This window comes from Trachinotus anak, unplaced genomic scaffold (assembly GCF_046630095.1).
Source record: "Trachinotus anak isolate AG129_WGS33_773 ecotype Australia unplaced genomic scaffold, CSIRO_AGI_Tana_v1 ptg000025l, whole genome shotgun sequence".
Classification (NCBI taxonomy): domain Eukaryota; kingdom Metazoa; phylum Chordata; class Actinopteri; order Carangiformes; family Carangidae; genus Trachinotus; species Trachinotus anak.
Genome location: NW_027273876.1, coordinates 6,337,441 through 6,363,657, shown reverse-complemented (window position 1 = coordinate 6,363,657; position 26,217 = coordinate 6,337,441). Strand labels below are relative to the sequence as shown.

At 41.7% G+C, this 26,217-nt stretch overlaps 3 protein-coding genes and 1 non-coding gene across 4 annotated transcripts; 1 reads left to right on the top strand and 3 right to left on the bottom strand.

Annotated features, from left to right (window-relative positions):
- Nucleotides 1–1,536: 1,536 nt before the first annotated feature.
- LOC139608509 (cerebellar degeneration-related protein 2-like) lies at nucleotides 1,537–9,029 on the top strand. The gene is made up of 6 exons (XM_071462351.1): nucleotides 1,537–1,813; nucleotides 2,612–2,724; nucleotides 4,785–4,933; nucleotides 5,042–5,209; nucleotides 6,774–6,993; nucleotides 7,175–9,029. The coding sequence occupies exons 1-6, from the start codon at nucleotides 1,732–1,734 to the stop codon at nucleotides 7,784–7,786; spliced, it is 1,344 nt and encodes a 447-aa protein (XP_071318452.1). The 5' UTR covers nucleotides 1,537–1,731; the 3' UTR covers nucleotides 7,787–9,029.
- Nucleotides 9,030–10,300: 1,271 nt separating this feature from the next.
- On the bottom strand, nucleotides 10,301–21,441 carry polr3e (polymerase (RNA) III (DNA directed) polypeptide E). Its single transcript, XM_071462350.1, has 21 exons — nucleotides 21,289–21,441; nucleotides 20,312–20,425; nucleotides 19,845–19,895; nucleotides 19,676–19,753; nucleotides 19,452–19,567; nucleotides 18,856–18,938; nucleotides 18,443–18,550; nucleotides 18,260–18,309; nucleotides 18,033–18,152; nucleotides 17,757–17,842; nucleotides 17,434–17,478; nucleotides 17,238–17,329; nucleotides 16,770–16,890; nucleotides 16,471–16,552; nucleotides 16,313–16,372; nucleotides 15,588–15,745; nucleotides 15,380–15,441; nucleotides 14,816–15,279; nucleotides 12,721–12,798; nucleotides 11,854–11,976; nucleotides 10,301–11,755 (listed from the first exon to the last, which is right to left on the bottom strand). Exons 2-21 carry the CDS (start codon nucleotides 20,348–20,350, stop codon nucleotides 11,699–11,701), a joined length of 2,073 nt encoding a protein of 690 aa, XP_071318451.1. The 5' UTR covers nucleotides 20,351–20,425; nucleotides 21,289–21,441; the 3' UTR covers nucleotides 10,301–11,698.
- Nucleotides 21,442–21,616: 175 nt separating this feature from the next.
- trnal-aag (transfer RNA leucine (anticodon AAG)) lies at nucleotides 21,617–21,698 on the bottom strand. Its single transcript has one exon. It is a non-coding gene; the product is annotated as a tRNA-Leu (tRNA).
- Nucleotides 21,699–21,769: 71 nt separating this feature from the next.
- LOC139608511 (interferon a3-like) lies at nucleotides 21,770–24,257 on the bottom strand. Its single transcript, XM_071462354.1, has 5 exons — nucleotides 23,532–24,257; nucleotides 23,346–23,435; nucleotides 23,067–23,216; nucleotides 22,793–22,873; nucleotides 21,770–22,703 (listed from the first exon to the last, which is right to left on the bottom strand). Exons 1-5 carry the CDS (start codon nucleotides 23,661–23,663, stop codon nucleotides 22,608–22,610), a joined length of 549 nt encoding a protein of 182 aa, XP_071318455.1. The 5' UTR covers nucleotides 23,664–24,257; the 3' UTR covers nucleotides 21,770–22,607.
- Nucleotides 24,258–26,217: the final 1,960 nt, after the last annotated feature.

Below are 26,217 nucleotides of genomic sequence, written 5' to 3'. Positions count from 1 at the left end.
GGTTAGACCCTTTCACAACTTTAACCACATGCAAAGTTTTCTGGCCGACAGCCCTGAAGACAAACTTCTCTCATGTGCTCCCTGCCTTGCCTTCTGTTTATCTTTGCCTGCTGAGTCTCAATAAAGGTGAACTGTTTTAACTTTTTATCTCTGTTTCTGAGGCATTTTAGTCCCTCCAGCTCTGAGCGGGGACTATTTAGTGCCTCTTTGTATTTATTTTGTCTCTTTGTAGTTGTTTGTGTCTCCGAGTGGTCCCTTTGTGTCTTTTTGTTGGTTGTTTGAGTTTCCAACAAGGAATGTGATCATTCATTTGGTGGCTCTGGATCAGGGGCCCCAGGGCCTGAACCACATCCAGGTCAGACAGACGTCTCACAGCCTCTCAGCTGGCTGCCAGTTGGTGTGTCCTGGCCAGCTCAGGTCCAGCTGCAGGGAAAAAGACAGAAAACAAACAAACCAAACAGGCTTTTCACAAGTCTGCAGCATGTGGCTGGTTATTTAGAACAACCGTATGAATAATAAAATGTTGTTAACGTGTTATTTCAATCTTTTTCCTCACTGCAAACTCTGGTATTCAATATGGTGGTCAAACTACTGGGTGGCCTAATCTACACCACAGACTTGTGACTCAAAATCTTAATCTGGATTCACAAAAACAACAGGATGAATTGGATGGAGGATAGAATACAGTATTCATGTGAAATGTGATCTATGTACAGTTCAAGTCGTGTTTTGTCGCCGCGGCGCCCCCGTGTGGTCACCGGGACTCCGTGGGCGGAACCGAGCAGAGGAGCAGGTGTGGTGAGCCGCTGGTGAAATCCACAGAGAGACAGGTCAATGCCGGAAACAGCTCGAAGCAGTCTTCAAAATAAAAGCATAAACATGCGCCTTTTGGAAGGAAATGTCTGAGTTCTTATTATTTATTGGGTTAAACTATATTGACTAGAAAATGGAACTTCTGAAGGATGCAATCTGTAAGCAGTTGTTGAAATACCCAGTGCCAAGCACCAAGCAGCACTATGGTCCCTACAGTCGAGAGAACTTAACAATATATGCCATTTTAACATTAAATATTTAGGTTATATTGATGTAAGCATAGTAAGCCTGCAGTCACACTGAAATTCATCCCATTTCATTTCAAACCTTTGCACTTATATCCAAGTTAGTTGTGTTATATCAAGACTGAATTGCTAACCAGGCAAAGTCAGGGTCACTCCATGTCCATCTGGTCCATATTACTTTATTGCTGCATCACTGAAATACAATATCTGATGGTCCTTCATCCTCTATTGTGTGGTCTGCTCTATATTAGGATCTTTATTGTTTTAGTTCACATTCTGTCCTTTTGCTGTAAATAGACCGAACAGACAGAAAACCTTGGACACTGCCCCCCCCCCCCCCCCCCCCGCATCTCTTTGTGGTCATTTTGTTTCTCTTTGTGGCTGCTTTTTTTTTTTTTTTTTTTTTTTTTTTTTGCTAAAATTGCTTTTATTTTGAAGTCGAAAGCCGGAAACGTGTTGTGGTTCAAAGCGGGGATCCGTCTGTCTGTCCGGGGATGAGCGCACACCGGTGCCGGTTGCAGGCGAGGACGCGGCGGCGCGGAGGACGCGGAGCGCACCGTGTATTAACCCGTGTCTTTGTCATGCTCAGAAACCGGGGAAATCCTTAAAGTGTGTGTGTGTGTGTGTGTGTGTGTGTGTGTGTGTGTGTGTGTGAGCGATTGTAGTCGTGAAGATGCTGACAGACATGATTGTGGAGGAGGAATTTGAGATCAAGGAGGAGGAACCGTGGTACGACAAGCAAGACCTTGAACATGGTACAGTTTCCTCTCCGTCTTTGTCTTTCACCCTGAGGAGAAGCAGATTGATGTTTAATTTCATAAACAGTTTCATTTCAGCTCCAACAGAGACATATGCGGTGCCTTTATTTAGAATCACGTTAAAAACGTCTAAACCACAGTAGGATGAAATTGTAGGAATTTTCTTGCGATTATCTAAAATTATAATGTTTATTATCTTTAGCTGGGATATTTAATGAGTGTACAAGCAGTTGCAGAGGAAATGAAGCACCTTGCCAGGCTGCTGGAAAAGGCAGAAGTCAGCAGGACACTCACATATGCGGCAAAGTGGGAAAAAAAAAAAAAAAAAAGAAAAGGGCTGAAATGAATTTTTGATTCATTCTTTTATTGCAAGTCTTTACACTAAAGCTTATATGTTTGTCTGTGAAATATCCCCTTCCTCTGCTTCATTTTCTCATCCCAGTTATATTTTTTTTTATTATTTTCTCTGGATTTTGTTAGATATTAGAGGGTGGATGAAATAAGGGCCAAATGATAAGGGGCTGGAAAGTGGAAATTCATACCTGTGCATAAGAAATAACCAGCAGTCCCTACTTATGAAACGACCTTCAAGAGCCATTTGCATTAACGTCTGTCAGTTTGTAAACTGGATAAACCCTGTGGCGCAAATTTTAAAAAGTGGGTTACTGGACTCCTGCCAGCAACAACAAAACCTCCCAAAGCTGCTTGTGCAGTGAGGTCCACCAGATCTCCACCAGTGACACTGAGCTATGAGCGCCGACACACTGCTGGTTCCTCACTCCGTCTCTCCTGTAGACCTGCAGCTGGCAGCCGAGCTCGGCAAGACTCTCCTGGAGAGGAACAGGGAGCTGGAGCAGGGGCTGCAGCAGATGTACTCCACCAACCAGGAGCAGCTGCAGGAGATCGAGGTAAGAGAGCTGTCTGACGTCTCTGTCGCCAGTCTGGCTTTTTGTGTCTTTATCCCAAACCCACTGTCGCCCTAGACAGAGCCTCTGTTAGACCCGGAGACACTGTGACTGGAGCCAGAGAAGAAGACTGATTTGTACAATTAGAGGTTTATGTTGAATTAGAATTAGAAATGCCACCAATTTAGCCTAAAAGAAAAATACAACATGCTGCTGTGCAACGGCAGAGTTTCCACTGGGGATAAAGGGGCACATGTGGGGGGACATGCTGCTTTTTAATAGCCTTGCACCAGTGCTCACCTGAGTGTCCTCCAGTCATTACCATCCACTGGCAGAATTTACGCTTCACATGCAGGAGAGAGGGATTTGCAAACTTTCTTTTGCCCCAGATTTTGCTTGTCAGGCAACGTGCAAGCTGTGCAGGCTTGTTGTTGGGGGTTGTTGATGTTGGTATGTAGACTGCAGACACGCAAAAGATGCTAGAACTGATCATCAATCAAAGATAATGCAGGAAAAGACAGATATCTGCTGTAAAGATGAAGTATGCACTGTGTTTAAAGGTTTATTGTTTTATATATAAGATATTTCCATTGTTATTGTGCAGCTTTATTATTATGGAAAGCATGATAAACAATTGAATCAGAGGATATAGAGTTATATGAGGTAAGAAAAAGCTGTTTGTATTACTTGTATATACTTGTTTTGTTAGTGTTATTGCTGAAGAACCTCTGACTTCATTGCATGTGTGTCCACACCACCAGAGCTACACCCTTCCTGCTGTCTCTCTGTGTCTCCTTGTGTTCACTTTTAGAGATGTACGTACAGGAACTCGGCAGGAAACCACCATCATCTTATTTACGCCTGAAATCACAGAAACTCAACATTAACTTCTGCTTTAACAGATCTTTCTGGATTTTAGGGCCGGGTTTTAATTTCCTTGAGTAGGGTCAGTCTGGGGTGTCTGGCAGTAAATCCCTCTCTCTGTCACTGCTGACACGCCGAATTAATCTCTTAAGACCTGAGCTGGACACTTGTGATGTCACGGTTCTCATTCAAGCTCATGACCTGTGTTGCAATTGATTACCTGCTTCCCGCTGCGTTTACTGTCACTCTTTACTCAGATGAACCGAATCGAATGGAGCAGAAACGACATGAAAACAACCTTTAAAAATAGAACTAACCTCCTTAATGTTGACATGCTGTACATACACGTTACTCATTGACTTCTGACTGTTTATGTCCCGTGTATTTGTTTAGTTTGGCATTGAACTGCTGCGCCGACAGCAGGTCTGCTGTCAGTGTGAAGCGGATGTGTTGGTTTTTTCAGCAGCACTTTGTGTGACGAAAGGTTCAAATTGTTCTGGCTGCAACAGCTGATAAGATAAAAGCTGCTCTTTAAGGAGCTGAGCTTTCAGAGACGTTTAGGTGTTACTGGGAAATAAAAGGGTTCGATTGTCTCTTTACATTCCTTCAGAGTTGCATTTATAATTGGCACCTTAAGTAATAATAATAATTAATAATAATAGTAGGGGTTTAGTTTCCTTATGAGCATCATTTTAATTAATAGAAACTCCTGACTCTGCTGGCAGTTTGACCTTCTACCTATTCATCTGTATGAATTGTTGTGTAGTGAAAACATTACATTTAGCCTTTCAGATGAATCAGAAAAAGGAGGTTGAAGACATGAATTCCCTTTGTTGTTTGTGCCTTTCAAGTCATCACACAGCATCTAATGACTGAAAAGCCTTTTTCCTTAATACTCTGGGTTTTACCTCTCCTACAGTATTAATGGTCATTTATATTTGTCGTTAATCAATTTGTGTATGTGTATTTTTTTATGTTATTGTCAAGCACATTGTATTTTGTCTTTTTGTATGAAATGTCCTTCACTCGAGTTTCATTATATTTTATTCTAGTGTGATGTATAATATGAACCTAACTAATAATAGTGATGATAGTCGACTGGATGTGTCAGTGTTACAGACGTCTCAGCAACAGACTGTCCTCATCCCTCTCATTCTCGTCTCAACACTTTCACCCCCCCGTCTCTCTCTCTCCTCCAGTACCTGACGAAGCAGGTGGACCTCCTCAGGCAGGTCAACGATCAGCATGCCAAAGTGTACGAGCAGCTGGACGTGTCGGCCAGAGAGCTGGAGCAGAGCAACCGCAAACTGGTTCTGGACAACAGGACGGCGCAGCAGAAGATCCAGGGGTAAGACAGGGGATGAGGATGCTCTGGAGAAGTCATCATGGACACGTCTTTTGGACTAAAATATCCCTCATCAGTAACCTAACGGAGCGCTCTGTTCTCTCTGTGCAGGCTGACAGAAACCGTGGAGCTGCTGCAGACGCAGGTGGAGGAGCTGCAGCATCAGGTGGAAGAGATGAAGTTGAGTCCTCCGCCTCAGAAACCTCCGCAGGGAGAGAGGCGGTCAGCTCGCAGCAGTCAGAGTGTCTCCTGCCTGCAAGAGCTGCAGAGAACGCTCCGGTGAGGATGCTCGAACGCTGTATTTATATTCGTCATGATGAAGCCAGTTAATCGAGTAGCACGCAGACGTAAAATCAGAAAAGTTTTCACAATCAATTTATCGTTTTGAATAATTAATTAAGCCAAAATGCCAAACACGCACTTGTTTTAGATTCTGAAATGTGAGGATTTGCAGGTGCTTCTTGTTGCTGTATTTGGACGGGAGCATTCGGCTCACAAGGGTCAAGAAATTCATCAAACCCTTAAAGAAATTTTTGTCATTAACTTATCCCTGAACTTGGTGAAATCTTAATTGCGGTGTCACGGATCCAGAAGCTCTTTGTAAGCTTCAAGAGGGAAAACAGCAAATCCTGCACTGAGTCTTTAGCTCTGCTGTCTGTATGTGTGCTAATCCTACACACTGGCAGCTGGCCATGTCTACCTCACAGCAGTCTGAATGCTTCACGCTGTGGTCACTTCCTCTTGGCCTGGACCGGGGCAAGTTCATTCACTGCCTGAGTTTAGTCTCTGCATTGTGTAATCCTGTTAGGGGCCGCTACATCAAAACATCCAGGTCAGATGGTTGGAAATCTCACTGATAAACACAGCAGACAGATACGAGGCGGGTTCGAACACGCAGTGCGTTGGAGATGAGGTTGGAAGGAAAGAGGTCAAAGTCTGAGCTGGAGGGCGCACGCATGTCTCAATATCTCTTTGAGGCTGTAATCGATTCCTCAGCTGATTTCTAATCACCTTGGTTCTGCTGATAAGTGCTCGATTTCTCGCCGAGTGTGCTTTTCTCTGCCTATCAACTGATTTTTTTAAAATCTGACATCACCTGCTTTTGTGTTTTCCTTTTTCCTGTTGTTCAGCTGTGTATTGGTTTGACTTATTCTGGTTAAATAAATAAAATACTGCATACATAAACTACTTTTCTGTCACTTTAGACGTCACGTGTCCTCTGTGTAATAAGACTGAACCTGGCTCATGACCTTTGGTACATATTATCATCATCTGTGCATTTCCTGTCACCTTCCTTAGACAAGTGATGAAGATAACATGCTAAGGACAGTGAGGACAAAGTATCAGCCTGCATGGTTTAATAAATGATACTGGTTGATTAAGAATAGCTGTTGAAACAGTCTTCACTCTTAATGGCTCGGTCTGGAGCTTTTGACTGTATCGCATCGGCTTCATCAGCAGATGTATTTTTATCAGTTGCCCTGGAACTGTTGCCATGGAAACATTTAATTACTCTGGCATTTTTGTAGGACCTATTGATCATTTATTTTATAGATGGCAACCTCAGTCTGTCGCTCCACCACTTCTCTTCTCTGTGTTTCCAGTCTTTATGCTAGGCTAAGCTCCACCTTCATGTTTACCACACAACACTCTTCTCATATTATTCTTAACAAGAGAGAGAATAAGGGTATCTCCCCAAATGTCTTAATTTCCTTTAAAACAGACTGATTTAGTTTATTTGTCACTACATTTTATCAGCATTCATCATATTGGAAAAAATCAGAAAAATCTTAAGGTCCAATCAGAAAGAGAGTTTAGGAGAGTGTCTGTGTTTTCTGTGCAGGTACGACTATAATGCTGATGAACCCTCCAATGACCTTGAGGCCTCCGACGTGTCTTGGCGGGAGGAGGAGCAGGCGTCGCTGCGACACTCCCTCCGCGCCCTCCAGACTCAGTTTGCCAATGAGCGCGCTCGGAGGGAGGAGGCGGAGCGAGAGGCGGAGCTGCTCGCCGGCGAGAACGCGGCGCTGGAGCAGCAGCTGACTGGGCTGGAGGGATGTCAGGTATGTCCGACCAATGGGTTTGCGCAACAGACACGTACAAGCTTGTGAGCTGACACAATTACATAGAAATACATCGACATCATCAACATATAAAGGAGAAAATAGCTGATGCTCTTTTCTCTTTTTCTTGGGTTCATTGAGAGCTTCCTCAGTCTGTGTGTCATTCATCTCTCCTCTTCAGGCCAGAGTGTTTGAGCTGGAGCGTGAGGCTGAAGAGCTTCGTCAGCTCTGGAAATCAGAGTCCTCTACTCGATCCTCCAGGCCGAACGTCATCCACAACATGCTGCCGGACTCAGTGTTCCTCAACCCGGAGGAGGAGACTGAAGGGGATGCGGATGCGGCCAAAAGCCCCAAGAAGCTGAAGCGCTGGGGCAGCGAGCGGCTGATGAAGGCGATGCAGATGCCCGGCTCTCCCGACAGGATCTACGACCACGAGTGCTCCTGCGTGCGCCGGGCCGAGGTGGTGAAGTACCGCGGGATCTCGCTGCTCAACGAGGTCGACGCCCAGTACAGTGCCTTGCAGGTGAAGTACGACGAGCTGCTGCGGCGCTGCCACCTCGGGCTGCAGGAGGAAGAGCAGGACGGGCAGAGCCACAAATCGGTCCAGACTCCGTCCCTCGTCGGTGCTTGTCCTGCTCTGACAGACATGGGGGACTTTGAGGATGACTTTCACCAGCCAGAGTACAAGGAACTTTTTAGGGAAATCTTCTCCCGTATTCAGAAAACCAAAGAGGACCTGATTGAAAACAGGGGGAAAGCCTCAGCTGGTGACGTGCTGCCTGTTTTGCATTAGTTGCTTCCAGAAAAAGAAAGAAAAAGACGGACCTGCTGCGAGAGGAATCACCATCTTCCAGTTACAGAGCGACTCTTTGTAAAGACTTCTACAGCAGCACACGAGGCTAACTAAGTCTGAACTTTACTGTATGTTATTTGCCCAGAAACACCCAGCAAAGGGGTTAAGACAAAGGAGTGATGCAGAAACAGGAAGGCCAAACACCACCAGCTCACGTCTCAGATGTGGCCCCATTTGCACAGAAACACCAGTGCCTGATGCCGCCGTCCCTACTGTCCAATCACTCTACCTCACTTTGCACAGTTTTTAAACAAGCTCCTGGGGAATAATCTGTCTTCTTTTCATAAGATGTATCAGTAACACTTTATTTTTTACAGGTCCTGTAGTTTCCTGTAATTTCTTATTCCATGCTGTATCTGTTTCCCTAGTAATTAGTCCCAAATTATGTACCCCTCCCAGGACCGTGGAAAATTATTAGGAAATGACAGATTTGTAAAATACAGTGCTACTGTTGTATCTGCTCTTTTGTTTACTGATCTCTTTCGGTCTGATGTGAACTTTTTCATTTATTTTTATTTTTCTCCTTTGCAACTATAAAAAAAAAAAAAAAAAGTAGCTTCATCTGTGATAGTTTTGCCTGCGCCTATAAGAACGACCAATGGAAAGGGCGACTGATATAGTAGCTGATGTTATATTGGAGAAGGAGGTGAAGTAAAAGCCGGTGATTCAAGGTGCTAAAATATATCTGGATTTTTGTAATTGTAACATGCATTTCTCTAAAATAATACTCGATTATTGTCTGTTAGGTTAGATGAAATGAGTGAATGTCATACTAAAGGGAAGTTTGGAGTTTTACCAAAATAATAACTCTCTATGTACTTGATAATGTAACGGCCTCCTGATATATTAGCCTCAGGAAGCCATGTATGATTAGAAGCTGTTGCTTTTGCTGCCTGACGTTCCCGTGCCCTCGTCCAAGCTTAAAGATTGTGCACATATTTGTAGACGTCCTGTTAGATCACATTGAGATGCACTTTAGAATTGCACAGGCATTATTAATGCTCTCCTGACACTTTATATGTCTGTCTTGTGTAGTTAAAGCAAGTGTGATGTGCTACTGTTTGAATCATATTCTAGACCTGAATAATCTGCTGTATGTATGTACGTATGTTTTTACCTGTTTCATGACTGGACCTCGTAGTTAATGTTATTGCTCTGAGCCATAAACCATGAAACAAGCTGAGACAGCAGCTGTGTCTTGTTTTCTTTCGCTGAGTCAGTCCGTTGTAGAAAAAGATTAAACCTTATTGATAGATTTGACGTCACAGTTAAACCTGGACATCATAGATCACTGTGAAAATGATTGTATCTTTGTCGTCTGATGTAATAAACTTATAAACGTCGGCTACCCACACATCACATCCTGCTGGACTGCAAACAAACGCAACACACCAGCCTAAGAATAAAACTGACAAAGAATAGTCTAACAACTCAAATTAGATTCATAACACCCCCGATCCCTGTGGAAAATAGTGATGTAGCAACACAGAATCTAAACACATGGTGTGTAAATACAAAAGAACACAAACACAACAGAGGCTGTTGTTTTTATAATCCACCCTGAAGAGCTCATCAGAAATGAGGAATATTTTTACTAAAAACCACAGCCATTAAACCACCATCATACCTACAAAACATGAATGGACTTTATCTTTAATTTGACTTAAGTTGAAGCTTGAGCCAATAATCGATAGTAGAAAATATTTCCCACAATATTTTGCCCAGCTGCTGAGTCCAACCCTCATTTTCCTGCTTTACTTACTGTGCTTTGTCAAATAAAACTGAACTGCTGTTCAGTTGCAATCTTGATTATACCAGAAATATAAACTACTATATATATATATATATATATATATATATATAACTTTCAACATGAAATACAATAATTTAATTACATATTACAAAAAGAACAACTGAAACACAAAATACAATAATATAATTATGTATCATAAAAAATTAAACATAAAATACAACAATAAAGTTATAACCCCCCCACCTCCTCCCCCCACTGTATTGAGATATTACATTTTGGATATCACCCAAGCCTATTAAAATCACATAAACCAGCCAGTTTCCCTGTCTAATGAGAACGTACCTGATTGTAATAGTACACACAGATCTCTAAATTGGACATTCTGAATTTCCCCTGGGGATTAATAAAGTATTTTTGTTTCTGATGAGACCAGTTCTCTTCACAATTTAGGGTTGTACCAGATATCAACAGACTGTTGTCCTTTATACAACAATCACCAGAAAACATGAGTATTACACTGTGATTTGTTTTAAGATAAAAAAGACTAATACAAAATAAAGATTTCACCTCATTAGTGAAGGGATGTCCATGCAAAATGTTCCAATTCCTAATATTTCTAGCGAGCTGCTGTTCAGGAACAAGTCAAATCATTCTCATCTCGTGTCCCTGCTGACGGCTGCAATAACAACAGAACTCACCAAACAAGTTAACATTACAGTGTTTATTGAGCAAAGTGACAAACCAATGAAAAAAGATAAAACTGTCATTTTCTGATGAAGACTTTATTCAGAGTTAAGGTCTAAATGTCTTGTAGTATTTCAGTAAAACTAAGAGCATTGTTGTTCCTGTAGTTCATCATGAGTGGGTGGGAGTTTGTTCTGAGAGGCAGAGGCACTTTAGATGGAGGCTCAAGATAGCAGCACGTGATGATAAACCAGCGTATCCATAGCAACAACACCCCATCACCAAGACGACGGTCCGGTGTTTGTACTTGGCCAAGGGTCCAGTCCATAGACACCATCCATTCTACTTTGTTTGTACAACATTTAATCCCAACAGATTTATGACAAAACTTTATTCCAAGTTGCATCTTTATTGGCTTTCATCAAAATCAGTCACTCAAGTTTCTCTCACAAAGGAAAACCATTTGAAACTGTACATTCAACCAAGAAAAACAAAACCTCAACAACAGCCATTTAATCCACTTTTTCTCAAATGTAAGATTTGACTGAATAATACAGAAATGTGGGAAAAGCCACATTTGATGTAGCAGCTTCCAGGTCCATGATTGCCAAAGACAAGTGATTTCAGTTTAACAACATGAGAATAAGGACATTAGGGATTTTTTTTGCTTTTTTTCCCTTTTGTTTCAGGTTTCTCGACTCGAGTTTGGCAACGTTTCCTCAAGTGCTTTAATTTTTATTAAGCACACATCACATCATCCATCCTTAAAGCTCACCCCCTTTCATTTGTGGATAGAGGGTGGAATAAATACTCTGTTCAGTTGATATTTTTTAAACCAAGTCAGATCCAACAAAATGTATGAAGTTAATGGATAAAACAAAAATATCAGATTTAAGGTTTTCTAACCACAAGGCATTAAACAATGTTTGCTTTGTTGATAATACAGTAAAACATGTTTTTTTCTGGCAAAATGTAAAGTTAAATGAAAGCACTCTGAGCCACGGCTGCTTTCGATAGTAAACACCACCCTGATCTGGTAAAAGCTGAACTGAAAAGTAATCAAACATGAGGTCATAAATCCAAAAATCTACTGATAAACCGTATATGTATCTTACTATTTCTTCATTTTTGTAATATTCATGTTGTCCTCCAGCTGTCAGTGTGAGTATGTGAGGAGTTTCTGTCCTCTGCGCTGCATCAGAGTGCTCACGTTAACGGCCGAGATGCTTCAGTTGAAACGAGAAAAGCTTCGTGTTCTGAGCAGAGCAGACGGCTGACATCTTTGTCCTCCAGACGCCCGCCCTCACAGCTGGGCGAGCTGCGATTGGCTCTCATCTCTCTGACTGCCCTCCCACTGGACACCTGGGAGAGGATCTGATTGGCAGACGGTGACCGCAGGGGGCAGGACCTCAGTGTCACGACTGTATCGTTCCCTTGAGGTACCACATCCCTGCGTGGCTGCTGCAGCACTCCTGGAACAACAGAGGACATGTTATAGCTGTGGAGAGGAGGACAAAAAAAAAAAGCGCTCCTTAACAAGGTGCACATTAAGTCTCGTCACCAATCTCACCTTGAGCAGCCGGTCGATGTCCGCTTTAGAGACGTCTCCTAACTCCTGGGCCAGTTTGGCCTGTATAATGTTCCTCCTGACCCGGTAGTTCTTCGTGAACACGTCGAACAGCAGCCGGCGGTGCTGCAGGAGGAACCAGGCCAAAGAATTCAATTCCAGGAATAGTTTCCTGTGAAATCCATTTATTTGTTTCCTGACTAGAGTTAGATGAGAAGAGCTCCTGTGTGCTTGTTGAATTTGAAGCGACAGCCAGCAGAAGATGAGACTTAGCCGAGCTTATCATTGAAATAAAAGGTGCTCTGAGAGTTTATTATTTGGCCTCCGTATTGTTACAGGGTCAGATATGGGCTGCCATCATTTTTTAGATTTTCAAGTTGGCTATGAGTTGGTAAAGGATGGGAATCGCTGGTCTAAAGTCATCTTTGCATTAGGAAGTCTGGAGCTGACAATGGGTGTTGAAATGTCCTTAAGGTCACAAAGCATTAACCATCACTACCTCCCTTTTCAAATTTTAAAAATAAATAGAAACATAAGATGAAGCTTTAGTGTCGTCCCTCACTTTTAAGTTGCTCTGGATAAAAGTGTCTGCAAAGTGAGTCAATGTAAATATACGCAAGAGAGAAAAAGCCCAACTTCGCATGCAGCTTAGACACTTTCATTTGGTTGTGGCTGGCACACAGACCCGTGACCCACTTTACTTTTCTGTGTTGCGTTGCAGTGACTAGCCAATCGTGGCCCAGGCTGAAAAATGCTGCATGTGGTTTCTGAAATTCATGTGAACTTCAGTGATCGCTGTGGTTTGTGGTGCATTTCAGCTGCATGTTCAGACAGACGAGAAGGATGTTGTGATGCTAGCAGAGTGTTTACCTTGTCGAAGTCCTCTCCAGTTTCCCACAAACCAAACACCTTCTGTTCGTCGGGGGCTGCTGTGCTTTGAGCAGGAAACTAAAGTTAGATGGAAAAAGCAAAGTTAGAAAAGCGACTGACCAGGAGGTGACAAGTTCAAATCCCTAAACCTGCTCCTAGTCTGAGCAGGGAAGTAAGTTAAGTCTGGCTCTGTCCTTAAACATTCTCAGCACTCAAACTGTGTTTAGACTGACATAACTGTGTGTATAATAAACATAATTAAGTATGCATGTTCATCAAAACCTTGATTCAAGTGTGCAAATGCCATTTTATTCAGTAGTTCAAATTATAGCCAACTGTCAAATCATTTCCATTCTCTCAGACTTAATTTGATCCGTCGTCGAAAAGTCGAAACAAGAGCAGGACGACCACCAGAAGGATCAACACTGAGCACTCCAAACTGGGATTAACCCTCCAGACACATTAACTCGTCAACTAAAAACTGATCTGTGAACTGTCAGACCTCTAGATAATGTTGTTTACAGCGACGTCGACGGCAAGTCACCTGATTCCAGATCTGCCTGCATTTGCAAACAACTTCGCAGATTAACCCCTGCTTCAGCTTCAGTAATGAGCTTTGCTTTGAGGCCAATAATCTGTTGCATAATAAAGATGGCGGCCGGCCATTCCCTCCCCCCATGGCGGTTGAAAATCCTCTCACGTCAAGGATGCAGATTGGATAAGACCTGAGCCAGGACAGGGTTGGTCCTGGCAGGAGACCTGGCTGCTTAATGAAACAATAGGATGTGGCACAGACCGCGCCACTCCACACCCTACGAGCAAACACCGCTACAAGCAAAACACAGCCGATCAAGCCAACTGATAACAGACCACATCTAACTATATTAAGCCTACAAACAGCACCCTTAGTCCAAACACAGAGGGCACATAAACACACTCAGGTGTCAGGTGGCTGCTGGAATTTAAGTGGAACCTGAGAACCACTTCTGCATTACGAGTAAAACGACCGTTACTGTCGTTAGGAAAACTGATAGCAGCGTTCAAGCTGCTAGCGAGAAAAAACCCCATTATACAGCACCAGCGGGCAGTTTGAACTAGACAGAACCCGGAGTAGAAGCGGCTCCTCGTCCGAGACAAAGGGGACTCTAATCTGTGTTTTTTAAAACCTGATGTGCAGGTGAAACAGGGGATCACTTCATTCTAATCCTCCTGGGGCGTTCTCTCTGAGTCCATCTGAGCCAAAATTAGACCTAACTACTGAAGTTTGACACTGGGTCTTAGTCGTTACCTCAGCTCAGTTATGTTCTGCTGCTCCACATTTCAGTGCTTTGTTGCATTTACTCAACAGTGGATGTGGTCACTGTACTGTTGTGTGTGTCTTGCGTCTTCCTGTTGTGTTGCATTATCTGTGCGCTGCCGATTTTGTTGCTTTTGCTGTGTCATTTCATCAGAATTAGCCATGTGGCTGACACTAGCACATTTACAGAAAAGCTGATGAATGTGCAGTGTTCTTATAAACAACAAAAAAAAAGACATGATCAGTTAAAGAAAAGAACCAAATTGCAATAAAAAGGGAATAGTTACAGTTATATCTTTGCTTTTAAAACCTTCATCATCTTACCCGAATATATGCTATATAACAATATACTGCAACATTTTATCTACAGTATATCCTCCAGCTCTAGTTACTACACACATTATACATGCCTTGTGCTCTACATCATGTTTCATTGCGCTAAATCCACCGTCAACTGTGCCGAGTGTCAAGATGGAGGAAGTTGAGGCTGCTGTGAAATCTTTACAAAATGTCCTCCCTCAAAGCAAAATTAAATGCCGTGCAGAGTTTTGACACCTGATAATCTTTCAAACTGGATTTCCAGGTAGGCATCTATTCAATGAATCACAGAAACCTTTTGCAACACACCCACAACAATGCAGCGCTTTGCCAGACTACTGCCAGTCTGAACACAACCTGAACAGTGACAAGAGTCTGCATTAACACTGAGAGAAGGGAGGAAAACAAGAGCATCCAGATTCTAGGAATGAAATCCTTCATTTTGAACATAAAAAGGTGACGTCCTGTGGGGATACTCACAGGCACCATTATCTGTTTGCACTGGCAGAGCAGAATGGCGTCCTGTAGCATGTGGTCCGAGATGGAGTGGAAGATGCTCTGTCCCGCCGGCATGGAAGCCAGATGGAGGTTAAACAGCCTCTTTAACTCATTCAGCGTCAGTACAAAATGTTTCCTGAAAGTCTTTATCACAAAGTCCTGCAGCTCCGGGGACGCTGAGTTGCCGTTAGTGTGATCGAAGCCGGGGGAGGTGACACTGGGGTACCCGTTTACATAACCATTGGGGATGTAGGAGGAGGAGGAGGAGGAGGGGTGGCAGGAGGTGTCCATAGGCTCGTCTTCCTTGTCGCTGACGGGTTCCTGTTTGACGTGGACGCTGCTTCCTGCTCTTCTGGCGTCCAGGTCCTTCTGCAGGGACAACTGGTTTTCTTGAGCTCGCTCCTGAGCCACCTTCAGACGCTGCTCTCCACTGACGTGGACAGGCTCTGCAAAACAGATATCAGCTCAGTTAAGATTCATCTCCACTGAACATTTAATGTGTTATCTATTATTAACAGTTGGCTGTTACAAATACAAGGCACACACCAGGCTGAGGGGAATTCTTTGGCACAAAGTCTTCTTTAGAGAAGTTAAAGACCTTTTCCAACCTTTCAAAAAGAAACAAGAGATTGGTACAAATTAGTCTTGATAAACAACCAACTATCCTGCGAGAAAAACATTTGACAGCATTTCCATGATTGACAATAATACTCCGCTGAGATAGCAGAGCTTCTTCAGTGAGAGTGTGACCTACTTGCTCTGGATGCCGAGCCACAGCATGTGTTGCCTGTGGGCAACATCTGGGTGCTTCTTAATGAAGTCTACATCAGTTGGCAACAGGAACTCCCAGCCCCGGTTGATCCGAGGTGTTGCCACATGCTCCAGGAACTCCTTCACATCCTCTGGAGGAAGCTGATGGAGACAGAAGGAAGGACTTGTTAGTCCTGTTTCCCCGAATGAACTGCTGAGGCTGCTGCCTCAGGGAGACAGGAGCAAGCTCGAGCAAGTATTCAGAGGTGCTCCTGTTCCACTGAAGCTGCCTCTAAGCCTCTAAAAACTACCAACTGACTATATTTCGTTCCTGCTCAAATTAGAGGAATAAACTTGAAAAATGATCAGCCGGTTAAACCTTCATACATAGATGTACAATCCGGTCTAAGAAACGGGTGATAATACTAAAGGGAAATTATGACACCTCCGCAAAGAACATCCTCTCATGTACTGCACGTTATGTATGTCACACCCCATGGGACTAATTTACTATGAAGTGAGCCTTGAAGGCAGCACATATTCTGAGGCTGTGTGGCTTAAACAAGTCCAGCTTTACTCTGCTCCTTCAGGTTTTCAAGCTCTCCTGACAACAGCAAAAATCTAAACATGCTGGACAAACAACTTCAAGATGCTGATGTGATGGCTTGATTTAGATTCATAGTTAAAAAACTGTTTCTCGTGCCTCTTTTAGGTAAACTTGATCCTTACTTTGATGATGGATGCAATCTCCTTCCTCATCACAGAGCGCTCCAGAGTGAACCTCCACATCTAAGAAGGAAGAAACGACTGAGTCAAAACTGCACTGACCAAAGCAAACTCTGAGCAATAACTGATTTGGTTTAATTCTGAGTAGCGCCTTAACTCACCACAAAGTCCCTGCCACGACAGAGCACTTCAGCGGGGACACCACTGTGAGGACTGCAAGTGTTTTTAGGATACAGAACATCACTGAGGAAAAAAAAAAAACACAGAGAAACGTCAGTCTGCTGTCAGGTCGGTGTTTCATGTGGAAAATATTACACTGCTCTCTCACTGTAGGCCACAACACCCTCTTATGATTTGTGATCGTTGTAACTTCAAATCCTCACTTTACACTATTCATTTAAAATCTTTAAAGCTTTCTGTGACATTTTTCCTTACGATACATCTGCTTGGTTGGACTCACCTCTTGACAACCCAGTTCCCCTGAACCAGCAGTGCCACCTGCTGGATGCAGCGCAGCACTGAGGTTGAGTCTGTGCCAGAGGCAAGGAGGCCCATCAGGTTAGCGAACGGCATCACCTTAACTGCAGATGAAGAGAAGACGTCAGAGGAAGATCAACCAATCCTATGGTTAAATGCTGTAAATTCAATGCAGGTTGATATGGTGAGTCAGAAATATGGATGGAAAGCAAAAAAGACAGAATATTAACTTTATCTTTGAATATTAACAAAGAAACAGATCTGTTATTTAAATGTGCAAACTGAAAACCAGCCTCCCGGAGACACAGCAACTAATATAACATTTATTTAACTCTGTAGCTGAGAAAGACAACATCTTCAACCGTTTCACATAGGACTGGCATCAGTACTGATGCTCCGTCACCCCCGTCTGACTAAAACAAAAACTGCATGGAACTGTGAAGCAACGTACCATTCTTCATCAGGGTTTTGACTTGCTCTCCCAGCGGCAGAGTGCGGAGCTGGGCCATGGAGAGCACATTACTGGGACCAACAGGCTTCACACTAATGGTCAGAAAAATGAGATGTTGGTAATGCCTCATGTCTGGAGCAGTCAACCAGTTTAAAATCAAGCATTTTTTTCTCACAGAAGATTGAGGAATACTTACACTTTTTCCTCGGCGAGAGGGGGCATCAGCATCGCCAGGTACTCCCTGAGAAACAAAAAAAAAAGGAAAGGAAATTACATAAGAACAAGGGAACTAGAACAGTTGAACCTATAGTCAATAGTCCTGGTAGAAGATTGTAATTTTGCATCTATATAAGCCAACACGGACAAAACACATGCAATGAATATGAAATGTTGAACACTGAACATCCAGGAAAGACAACAGTGGCTTTTGTGTTACAAAAATATGAAGAATACAGTACAGACTGCAACTAAAATAATAATCCCACTGCAAGTCAAAGTAATGAAATGTATCATACTCACTTAGGAGTTTTGACCAGTTCAGAGTTCTCTGAGGCGTCCACCGACTGACAGAACAGGTACTGCCTTTCATGCTCCGAGCGACTGTCCTGAATTTCATTAATAAGACAAAGAGAAAACAATGAGACAACTGCTGCTATAAAAACCACCATTCTATAGAATAGCATATCATCACATAGTGTATGTATTGTGGTGAAGGTGATCAGATCTGTGCTCAGTGTCAGCTGACAGTAAAGTGTATAGAATGTGGTACCCTGTCCATAAGTGCCCCCCTCCTACCTTGACACTGTGGTAGTGCAGGTGAACCCAGGGCTCCTCTGCCTGCTTCTTCTGGAGGAACTCGTAGGACTGGATCCTCCTCTGCCGGGCCTGCTCCGACTCAGGTCGAGCAAATCTCACCTGGAGCAGAATACATGCAGGAAATTCATAAATTATGGGTTTTCGTGGGCGCATCAAGTCCGAGTGATCGTGTGTTTACGTGTGTGTGTTTGTGCACAAGTTCTCACAGTGATGGCCTTAGCTTCTTCCTCGGCTTCATCCTGGGAAGAGTCTCCCCCTACAGACAGAAGACTGGTTATATAACAGTCTTCATAACTGACTATATCAGGTAACACAAGGTTTTAAGCAAATTTTCAAAGCCGATGAAATTAAAAGATGTTCAGATGTAAAAACGAACAAACAACACGCACCTTCATTGGCTGCCTCCCTCTCTCTGGTTTTGTTGTCAGCTTTGTCCAGGTAAGAGAAGCTGGGTCTCATCTGGAGGATTCCTGTCAGAGGTGTGACGTGAAGTTCACCTATTGACAGAAACAATAAAACAGTCAGAGACTGAATCCTGGATTTGATTTGCGATAATGCAGCAGTGGGTCATGGAGTCCGTCATACTGACATATTTTGTTATCTTCAACATAAACACTCAGTAAAATTGTGATAACTTAACACTAAAAGATAAGAATGGTAACACTGATAAGGATTCACATGGACTCTGTGAACATATAAGTGACCTTTGTGTGTTTACAAGAAGCAGCAGCAAAGTCAGACCAACAGAATCACAAGCACGATGGTACAGTGGACTAAAGAAGCACAAGGTATTAGATCAGACCTTTGCGAAATACGGCAGCAGCATATCTGGAGGTGTTGGTAGTGGCTTGGATGGAGGAGAAGGTCTGCTTGTCCATCATCTTCCTGGAGAACAAATGTAAAAATGGTTAAGTATTCAGCTTATTTTCTGAAGAAAAGTCAACAAAAACTTCACTTTGGGACAACACTGTCAGCTTGCATCTGTTTATTTGATATTCAAGGAATAATATGGGAAATTTGCTGAGAATTAGATGAGAAGACTCTTGTTTTTTAAATCTGCACAAAAAGTAGTGTACAAACTACGATTGGCTGGGTTATGTGCCAGACTATTTCTTGGCTCTATGATTAACTTGTGCAGGCTCAAGGAAGTCGTTAGTCCCAGCCAAGAAATAATTCTCCTGCTTCCCATGTTGATTCTGGGCTAAACTAACCAGCTGCTGGCTGTAGCTTCATATTTAACAAACTGATATGAGAGTGGTATTGAGCTTTTCATCAAACTCTTTGCCAGATAGTGAACAAGCATAGATGTCAAACTATTCCTACAAGCCAGTGGTGAGTAATACCAGCATCCAACAGCAACACATTAAGATTGTAGCTGAGGTTTGACGGTAGACGTACGCTGAATACGTGTTGGTTTCGTCATAAGCTGTCCCATCCACATTCAGAGCTATTTGCTCTCCCTTACTCCGACAGTAGTTTGGACTCATTGTGTTGATGGCCATTTCCAACTCCACCTGCATAATTATTAATGCAAAAACACACATTACTAATACAGTCAGATGAATAAAGATTCTTATTTTCTATACTGATGGATTGTTAAGTAAGAAAAGAGCCTTTTGTACCCTTTGCTGCTTGGGTTTGATTTTAGCCGTTAAGTGGTTGACATCATCATAGGTCATGGTGGATGGTCGGACAGGGTACTATATGAGAAAGACAATGAAGGTAATTAAGTCACTCTTGACACTGTGTGTTGTACTCATCAATATTAAGTAAAACAAAGAAAAACCTTACCTGGAAAAGATACAGCTTATCTGCGAGGCTTTTGGCAAGGTACACATCAATCTAAATAAAAACAAATAACACTGTATTCTATTCAAACCTCTCTTGCAAAAGACATCTCATTAAGATTACCTGATGAAATAAAGGCTTTAAACAAATTTCAATAATAATGTAGTGTTTCCCCAACTTTTTTCTTTCACTTCCTCAGCCTGCAGCATCGCAACTATTTTTAAAGGTGGATTAAAATACACTTTGAGTATTTCCAGTTTCAAATAAAATTCATAATGATGAACATCCTTTGAAATGGTATGGCTCACTGACTTTTAAAATAGTTTTTGGTCAACAATGGGGAGCTACAGCACAGGAGGAATAAGCTTTACCACACTTCAGCTACATGGGAAACATTTGTGAGCAGGACAAATTCATTGTCAGTAAGAATATAAGCAGCTTTATCCTTTAACTTCAGTCCATGGACATACCTCTTCTATAATGGGGTCATCATCATCCCCACTGGCCATATTGATGTAAGCAGAGCGAGGAGGGGAGAGGAGATGAAACAGGAGGAGAGCAGCAGCAGATCTAAAAGATCCACCCTGGAAACAAAGACACACTAAGTTAAAGGGATTTATTGTTCAGAAGCACATTCCCATCCCTATTAGCAAGTGACTCCACCCAGAGTGGTAAAAGAGAAAATAGGTGACAAGCAGCTGGAGCAGTAACAGGAACAAATGTAATCCAGGATACCAAGGTTATATCAGCATCCATCATCATATTTTAAGGGTGTTTCAGGGTGTGATTCTTAAGGAAATCTGTAGAAGAGATCTTAATCTAGAATAACCCCTATCCAGAAAGTGAATCAGTAAAACCACTTAAATAATGAACAGAAAGATCATGATCAGACAGCCTGTCAAGTGGTGCTACCACTGTCACTACCAGATACAACTCACATGATGTAACACAATGTAATCCATAATAAATGACTGCTCTTCATACAACATTTTTACAGATGCTGTAAATACCTAGGACATAAAACTGCGATGTCAGACTGTTATAAAACTTTTGACAAGTTATAATTCTTAAAAAAGAAGCACTAGTTTCTGGCTACGTTAGCTTCGTTAGCAAGCTAGCATCAAACCCTCCAGCCACTTGTCACAAGGCCTGCGTTACACTGCGGGTTATATTTTTATTCCTCTAAAAAAAAAAACAACAAAAAAAAAAAAACACAATTCTGTAAAAGGAAGCATGATAAATATTAAAAAGCTCAACATTTCCCTTTCGTGTAAACAAATGTATAAGCAACGAAACTAGCTAACAGGCTGCAAACTAGCCTAGCCAGGCAACTTTAGCCTAGCATTAGCAAGACTAGCCAGTCAAAATAAGACACAGTCAGTCATCGGGTCTTGGTTTAAACTGTCTTTTTCTCCTAAACGGCATCCAGGCGAGATATAGCGCTCACCTGCACACTTCACTGTACAGCTTTAGCTATCTCATCCGTGCGAGGACAGTCCAGAGGAGCGGCGCGTACAAGGAGGAGGCGTCTAGCTAACGCAGCTGAAGTCTGCTGGTGTCGGTACCATGTTGACTCCGCTTCACACAAACACGTGGGGAGGAGCCCAGGCCCATGATGCACAGCGGCAGCGACTGGACTGCACCGTTATCGTTTCTCTTCACTTTCACTAGTTCAAAACCGTTAGAAATCACACTTCAGCTTCACATAAGTATATACAGGGTGTGTGACCATGAAGGGGAGTTCGTTAAGTAGCCGAAAAAAGATGAAAAGCTGATGGCAGCGGTGGGATTCGAACCCACGCCCCCGAAGAGACTGGAGCCTTAATCCAGCGCCTTAGACCGCTCGGCCACGCTACCCTTATAAACACATGCGTTTTACCAATTACTTTTATAGTGTCCTCTCAAAGAGTTGCACACAACCAAAGACACCAGGTCGGTCTGGTAGTTTGCTTTTTTCATCTCTGTGGATTTATTTATTTTTGGTCATTTTTGTCTCTTTGAAGTATTTTTTGTGTCTCTTTTATGGTCAAATTGACTCTGCATTCATTTTATGTTTTTCTTTGTCACTGCCAGTACAACAACAACAACAGCATGGACTGAACTGTGAATAACTTTTAATTGCTTTGACATAACTGTTTTGTTTCTCACTCAAACAGCTGCTAAACTCTTTATTTAAAGCCCATTTTGCCAGTATAAAACAAAAGGGATGAAGAGTAAGTGTCCATTCCCAAGAGAGGAAAACACAGGGAGATTAATATGAAGACATATTAAACTAAAAAGTGCAATTTCTGAGGAAATTGTGGTGGGACTGCTGGTTTCTGCAGAAGCTGAAGCTAAACAGCATTGCTGCCTTTAATTTCTATGAGGACACAGTTGAAGTAGTAAGAAGAGTGTGTGTACCAAATTTGAAGAAATTTCCTCAAGGCAAGGGCTTAGTTAGCATAGTCTAGCATAGCCTAGCCTAGCATAGCCTAGCCTAGCCTAGCACTAGCGGGCTAGGAAAAAAGGAAAAGGAAAAAACCCTCAACAGGAATAAAACAATGCACACTTTTCTATTTGCTGGAAGATGATTTATGTTTACTGGATGTAAAAAAATAAATATTTCAATTTTCACAGTGCAAATTTTAAAAAATGACTCAGATAAATACATGTTCAACCAGTCAACTAATAAATAGACAAGCAACTAAATAAATAAATATGTTAATAAATAGCTAAATTGATAAATAAACAAGTAAATAAATGAACACATTGTCAGTCTGACAGATTTCAGTTGGTGAGCAGAGATGAAACCAGCTGGTCTGCTCTCATTAGATGGGTCTTGATTTCCTTCCTGATCAGCTCCCAGGATTTAGCACTGTGGCGCTGCACACACAAGAATATTATCATCAGAAACATAGATAGATAGATAGATAGATAGATAGATAGATAGATAGATAGATAGATAGACTTACCATTCCTTTCAGGACATGGCTTGAGAGTCTCTTGAAATACATGTGCAGCTTCTTGTTCTTCTCGTGGCTGTGGCTCTCAATCTAAATGAAGACAGAGGTAAAAGTTATTTTAAAAACAGCTTTGTATTCATTTAAATACATTTGCATGACACTGTCACCATGAGGTGGTTAATTAATCAGTTAGAGAAACACAAATCAGTCAGAGAGCCCTGATGCATTAAGTTTGAAATGTAAGGGAACAGGTGAGGCGGAGTTGATCCACCCTGACACTTACACAGGAGCGGAGGCCGTCAGCCTGCTGCGTCACAACACTGAGAAAGTCCTTCACTGTTTTCTCCTCAAATGATGCAGAGCTGTAATCCTCCTCAAACAGGGCAGCCATCTCATCCAGAGCCTGCACTGTGAAAACAACTTTATCCTCAGCCTGGAAGAAGAGCAAGAGTAATCACATTACTACAAGGACACATTTATGACACTGGTGGACAGCTGTTTGGAAAACTGTTTCATTCACTGCAGGTATTTGTTGGAGACAGAAGCTGAGGAGATGACTTACTGAGGCTTTGGACACCTGGCTGTACAGATCATTAGGGAAGGCCACGGTGTCCTGCACTTCACCCTCAGTGCTGTTAGTGGAATTACTAACCTGCATCACACACACAAACACACACATCATGTATTGAAGCAAACACAGTTGAGATAATTCAGTGACTTTAAATAACGAGCAAAGAAGTTCACTCACCATCGTTTCCACGAGAGCCAAAGAGTTTTCACTGTACTGTCTGAATTTATGATCCATCCATCTGCAGCTCAGCGAGGAGCCTGCACTGTACAGACCCACAAACAGGCAAACAAAGAAGGTCCTGGTGAGCATTTTCAAAAAGGTACAAGTTGCCTTCGTATAGAGCAAGTTCAGATGTGTGCTGGTGTTGTGTTGGAGCAGACCTGTAGCACTTCATTTATAGCAGGATTCACCTTTTTCATTTTCCAGTCAGACCAGCTGGGAAATCCTGGACATGAACTGTGGCTTTCATATAGTTCAAAGGTCAAAATCAACCTCAACATACATGAATAATGTCTCACATTCAGATTTGATTTAGTGTCCTAAAGAAAAAACTTTTCCCACAATAAAAGAATTAAAACTAATATCACAGCACAGGTAAAATATAAATATGCCCCCTTACATATTAAACAATGCTGCTATGTAGTAATGACATATAAAGCATTTAGTAGAAAAAAACGTTTGAAAAAATATTCCCCCAAGTTTTCCTCAGAAAGATCATTTTTGAATTGTTGCAATTGCATCATAGTTTGTGTGTGGATTGATAATAATCATTTACTGATAAAGCTGCGGGTGTGAGTGCACTTTGTCCAATAGGAACCTTAAAGAGAAGTTCCTTTTCAGAGAAAATGAAAGCGGCTCCGTGGCTGCAGCCTGCACTGCGGCGCTCATTCATATGAACTGATCAAAGACTTTTTTTCTTGCTTTAACTAGAACATGGCTGCTTCAGTGTGAGAACCAGATCAGCTGTAGAGAAAGGGATTCTCCCTCACGTTTTAATGTACAGATCACAGCACATTTTCAGCCTGATAGAAATCAACATGAAAATCATTACAAGTATAATTCAAGAAGTGGCTGCAGAACATGTGTCATGGTACTTTTATTGTAATCTGTATTTTTAATTTGTGTTTTTTCTAATGGTTTTTTGTTTTTTTTAAATCTAATTAAATTACATGGTTGTTTTTTTTTTCAAAAGCCAGCAGGGATAAGAGAAATGCATCAGAGTAATGTAGTGAACGAGTAAATGCAAGATGAATTTATTCAGTGAATATTCTTTCTGTCCTGCGCATTAACAACAAAACATGAATGGAAACAAACTGAAAGTAGATCATGTATAATGATTAAATAATATTCTTTTCTAATGTTAGAGGCAATAACATACGTCATCAAAGCTGTGACACTGTGAGGATGAAAGCAGTGTGTCCACACACCAAACATGCCACCAGGAAAAAGCGTTTTCCACAAAGAGAAAGTGAAACTGACTGTGGCCTGTGTTACGTGATAGTGATGCTCCCTCACTCTGCAAAATGAAAAGCACAGCACACATGATGTTTCTGAAGAATGACCACACATGTGTGGACAAGCTCCTTGGTATTTTATCATGCCATCTACTTTTAGGAAATTACTACTGTAGATTGCACCTTCAGCTTATTGTTCTTGCAGGATATATGGGTTGCAGAGATTTGTGCTTTTTTGCTTTTTTGTTTATTCTAGGGTTTGTTTTCTGTCCTGCATATCATGCATAAAATTTCAGGGAATTAAAGTCAAATGTTCCCAGTTATTCTATTATCAGTGTTGAGTGCCTCTGCAATGTGGAAATATACAGTGCAGCTCATGTTTGGTGATGTTCAACAGCGGAAGCAATAGTTCAAATTCTAAATAGTTTTCTGTGATTTTGATTCTTTCCTGACTGTAGCTGACATTTTTATATGTAGGCTTATTTCAAACGTGCAGCATCTCCATCTCTGAATGATCATGTAGTTGTTTGTCTGGATAAAGTGCATCAAAAGACAGTTGAATCTTTCATTACACCAATTATTCATGTGGGTAAAAGAATCAGTACAAAAATCTGAAATGTTTGATTTCAATGAGAAAAAACAACAAAAACATTTTATTACATAAATGATGTTTGCTGAAAGCTTTTGCATATCACTTGTAAAACAATGGAAACCTTCACCTCCTCAGACTTTAAAAACCTTCAAATGAAACAATCAGAGAGGGAAAAACTCTCCTTCTGGTTACAACTCATGTTCACACTAAAGTCAGAACACAAGATGAGGAGTCACAAGTAGACACTGTTTAATTTGAAGGAGTCTCAGACAAACACTTTGGGGACTGCTAGAAAAGAATAATGTATTTATTTAATAGTTATAAATGTGTTATTATCAGTTTGTGACAGAAATAATATTCACTGAATTCATTCACATATTCTCTAATATTAATTGGATCCATGTCTCTTGTCCTTGTGGGCTTTTCAAAAAATACACAGGTAATTTAATTAATAATAAAACATATTAGAAAGCACAATTCAAAAATACAATTTACTAATTACAAATCACAAGGAAAGTACCACAACAAAATATAACAAATCAAAAACAACAAATAACAAAATAAAAGTCTAAGTGAAGACACATGTTCTGCAGCCACTTCTTGAATTTTTCTTGTAATGATTTTCATGTTGATTTCTATCATGTGGAAAATGTGCTGTGATCTGTACATTAAAACGTGAGGGAGAATCCCTTTCTCTACAGCTGATCTGGTTCTCACACTGAAGCAGCCATGTTCTAGTTAAAGCAAGAAAAAATGTCTTTGATCAGTTCATATGAATGAGCGCCGCAGTGCAGGCTGCAGCCACGGAGCTGCTTTC

Coding starts and splice junctions, on each gene's coding strand:
- LOC139608509 (XM_071462351.1), top strand. CDS start 1,732: ATGCTGACAGACATGATTGTGGAGGAGGAATTTGAGATCAAGGAGGAG. Junction 4,934..5,041: donor GCGCAGCAGAAGATCCAGGG/GTAAGACAGGGG, acceptor CTCTCTGTGCAG/GCTGACAGAAACCGTGGAGC. Junction 6,994..7,174: donor CTGGGCTGGAGGGATGTCAG/GTATGTCCGACC, acceptor TCTCCTCTTCAG/GCCAGAGTGTTTGAGCTGGA.
- polr3e (XM_071462350.1), bottom strand. CDS start 20,350: ATGGCCAGTGGGGATGATGATGACCCCATTATAGAAGAG. Junction 19,896..20,311: donor ATGACCCCATTATAGAAGAG/GTATGTCCATGG, acceptor GTTTTTATTTAG/ATTGATGTGTACCTTGCCAA. Junction 16,891..17,237: donor CAAAACCCTGATGAAGAATG/GTACGTTGCTTC, acceptor CTTCATCTGCAG/TTAAGGTGATGCCGTTCGCT.
- LOC139608511 (XM_071462354.1), bottom strand. CDS start 23,663: ATGCTCACCAGGACCTTCTTTGTTTGCCTGTTTGTGGGTCTGTACAGT. Junction 23,217..23,345: donor GCCAGGTGTCCAAAGCCTCA/GTAAGTCATCTC, acceptor CTCTTCTTCCAG/GCTGAGGATAAAGTTGTTTT. Junction 22,704..22,792: donor GCCATGTCCTGAAAGGAATG/GTAAGTCTATCT, acceptor TTGTGTGTGCAG/CGCCACAGTGCTAAATCCTG.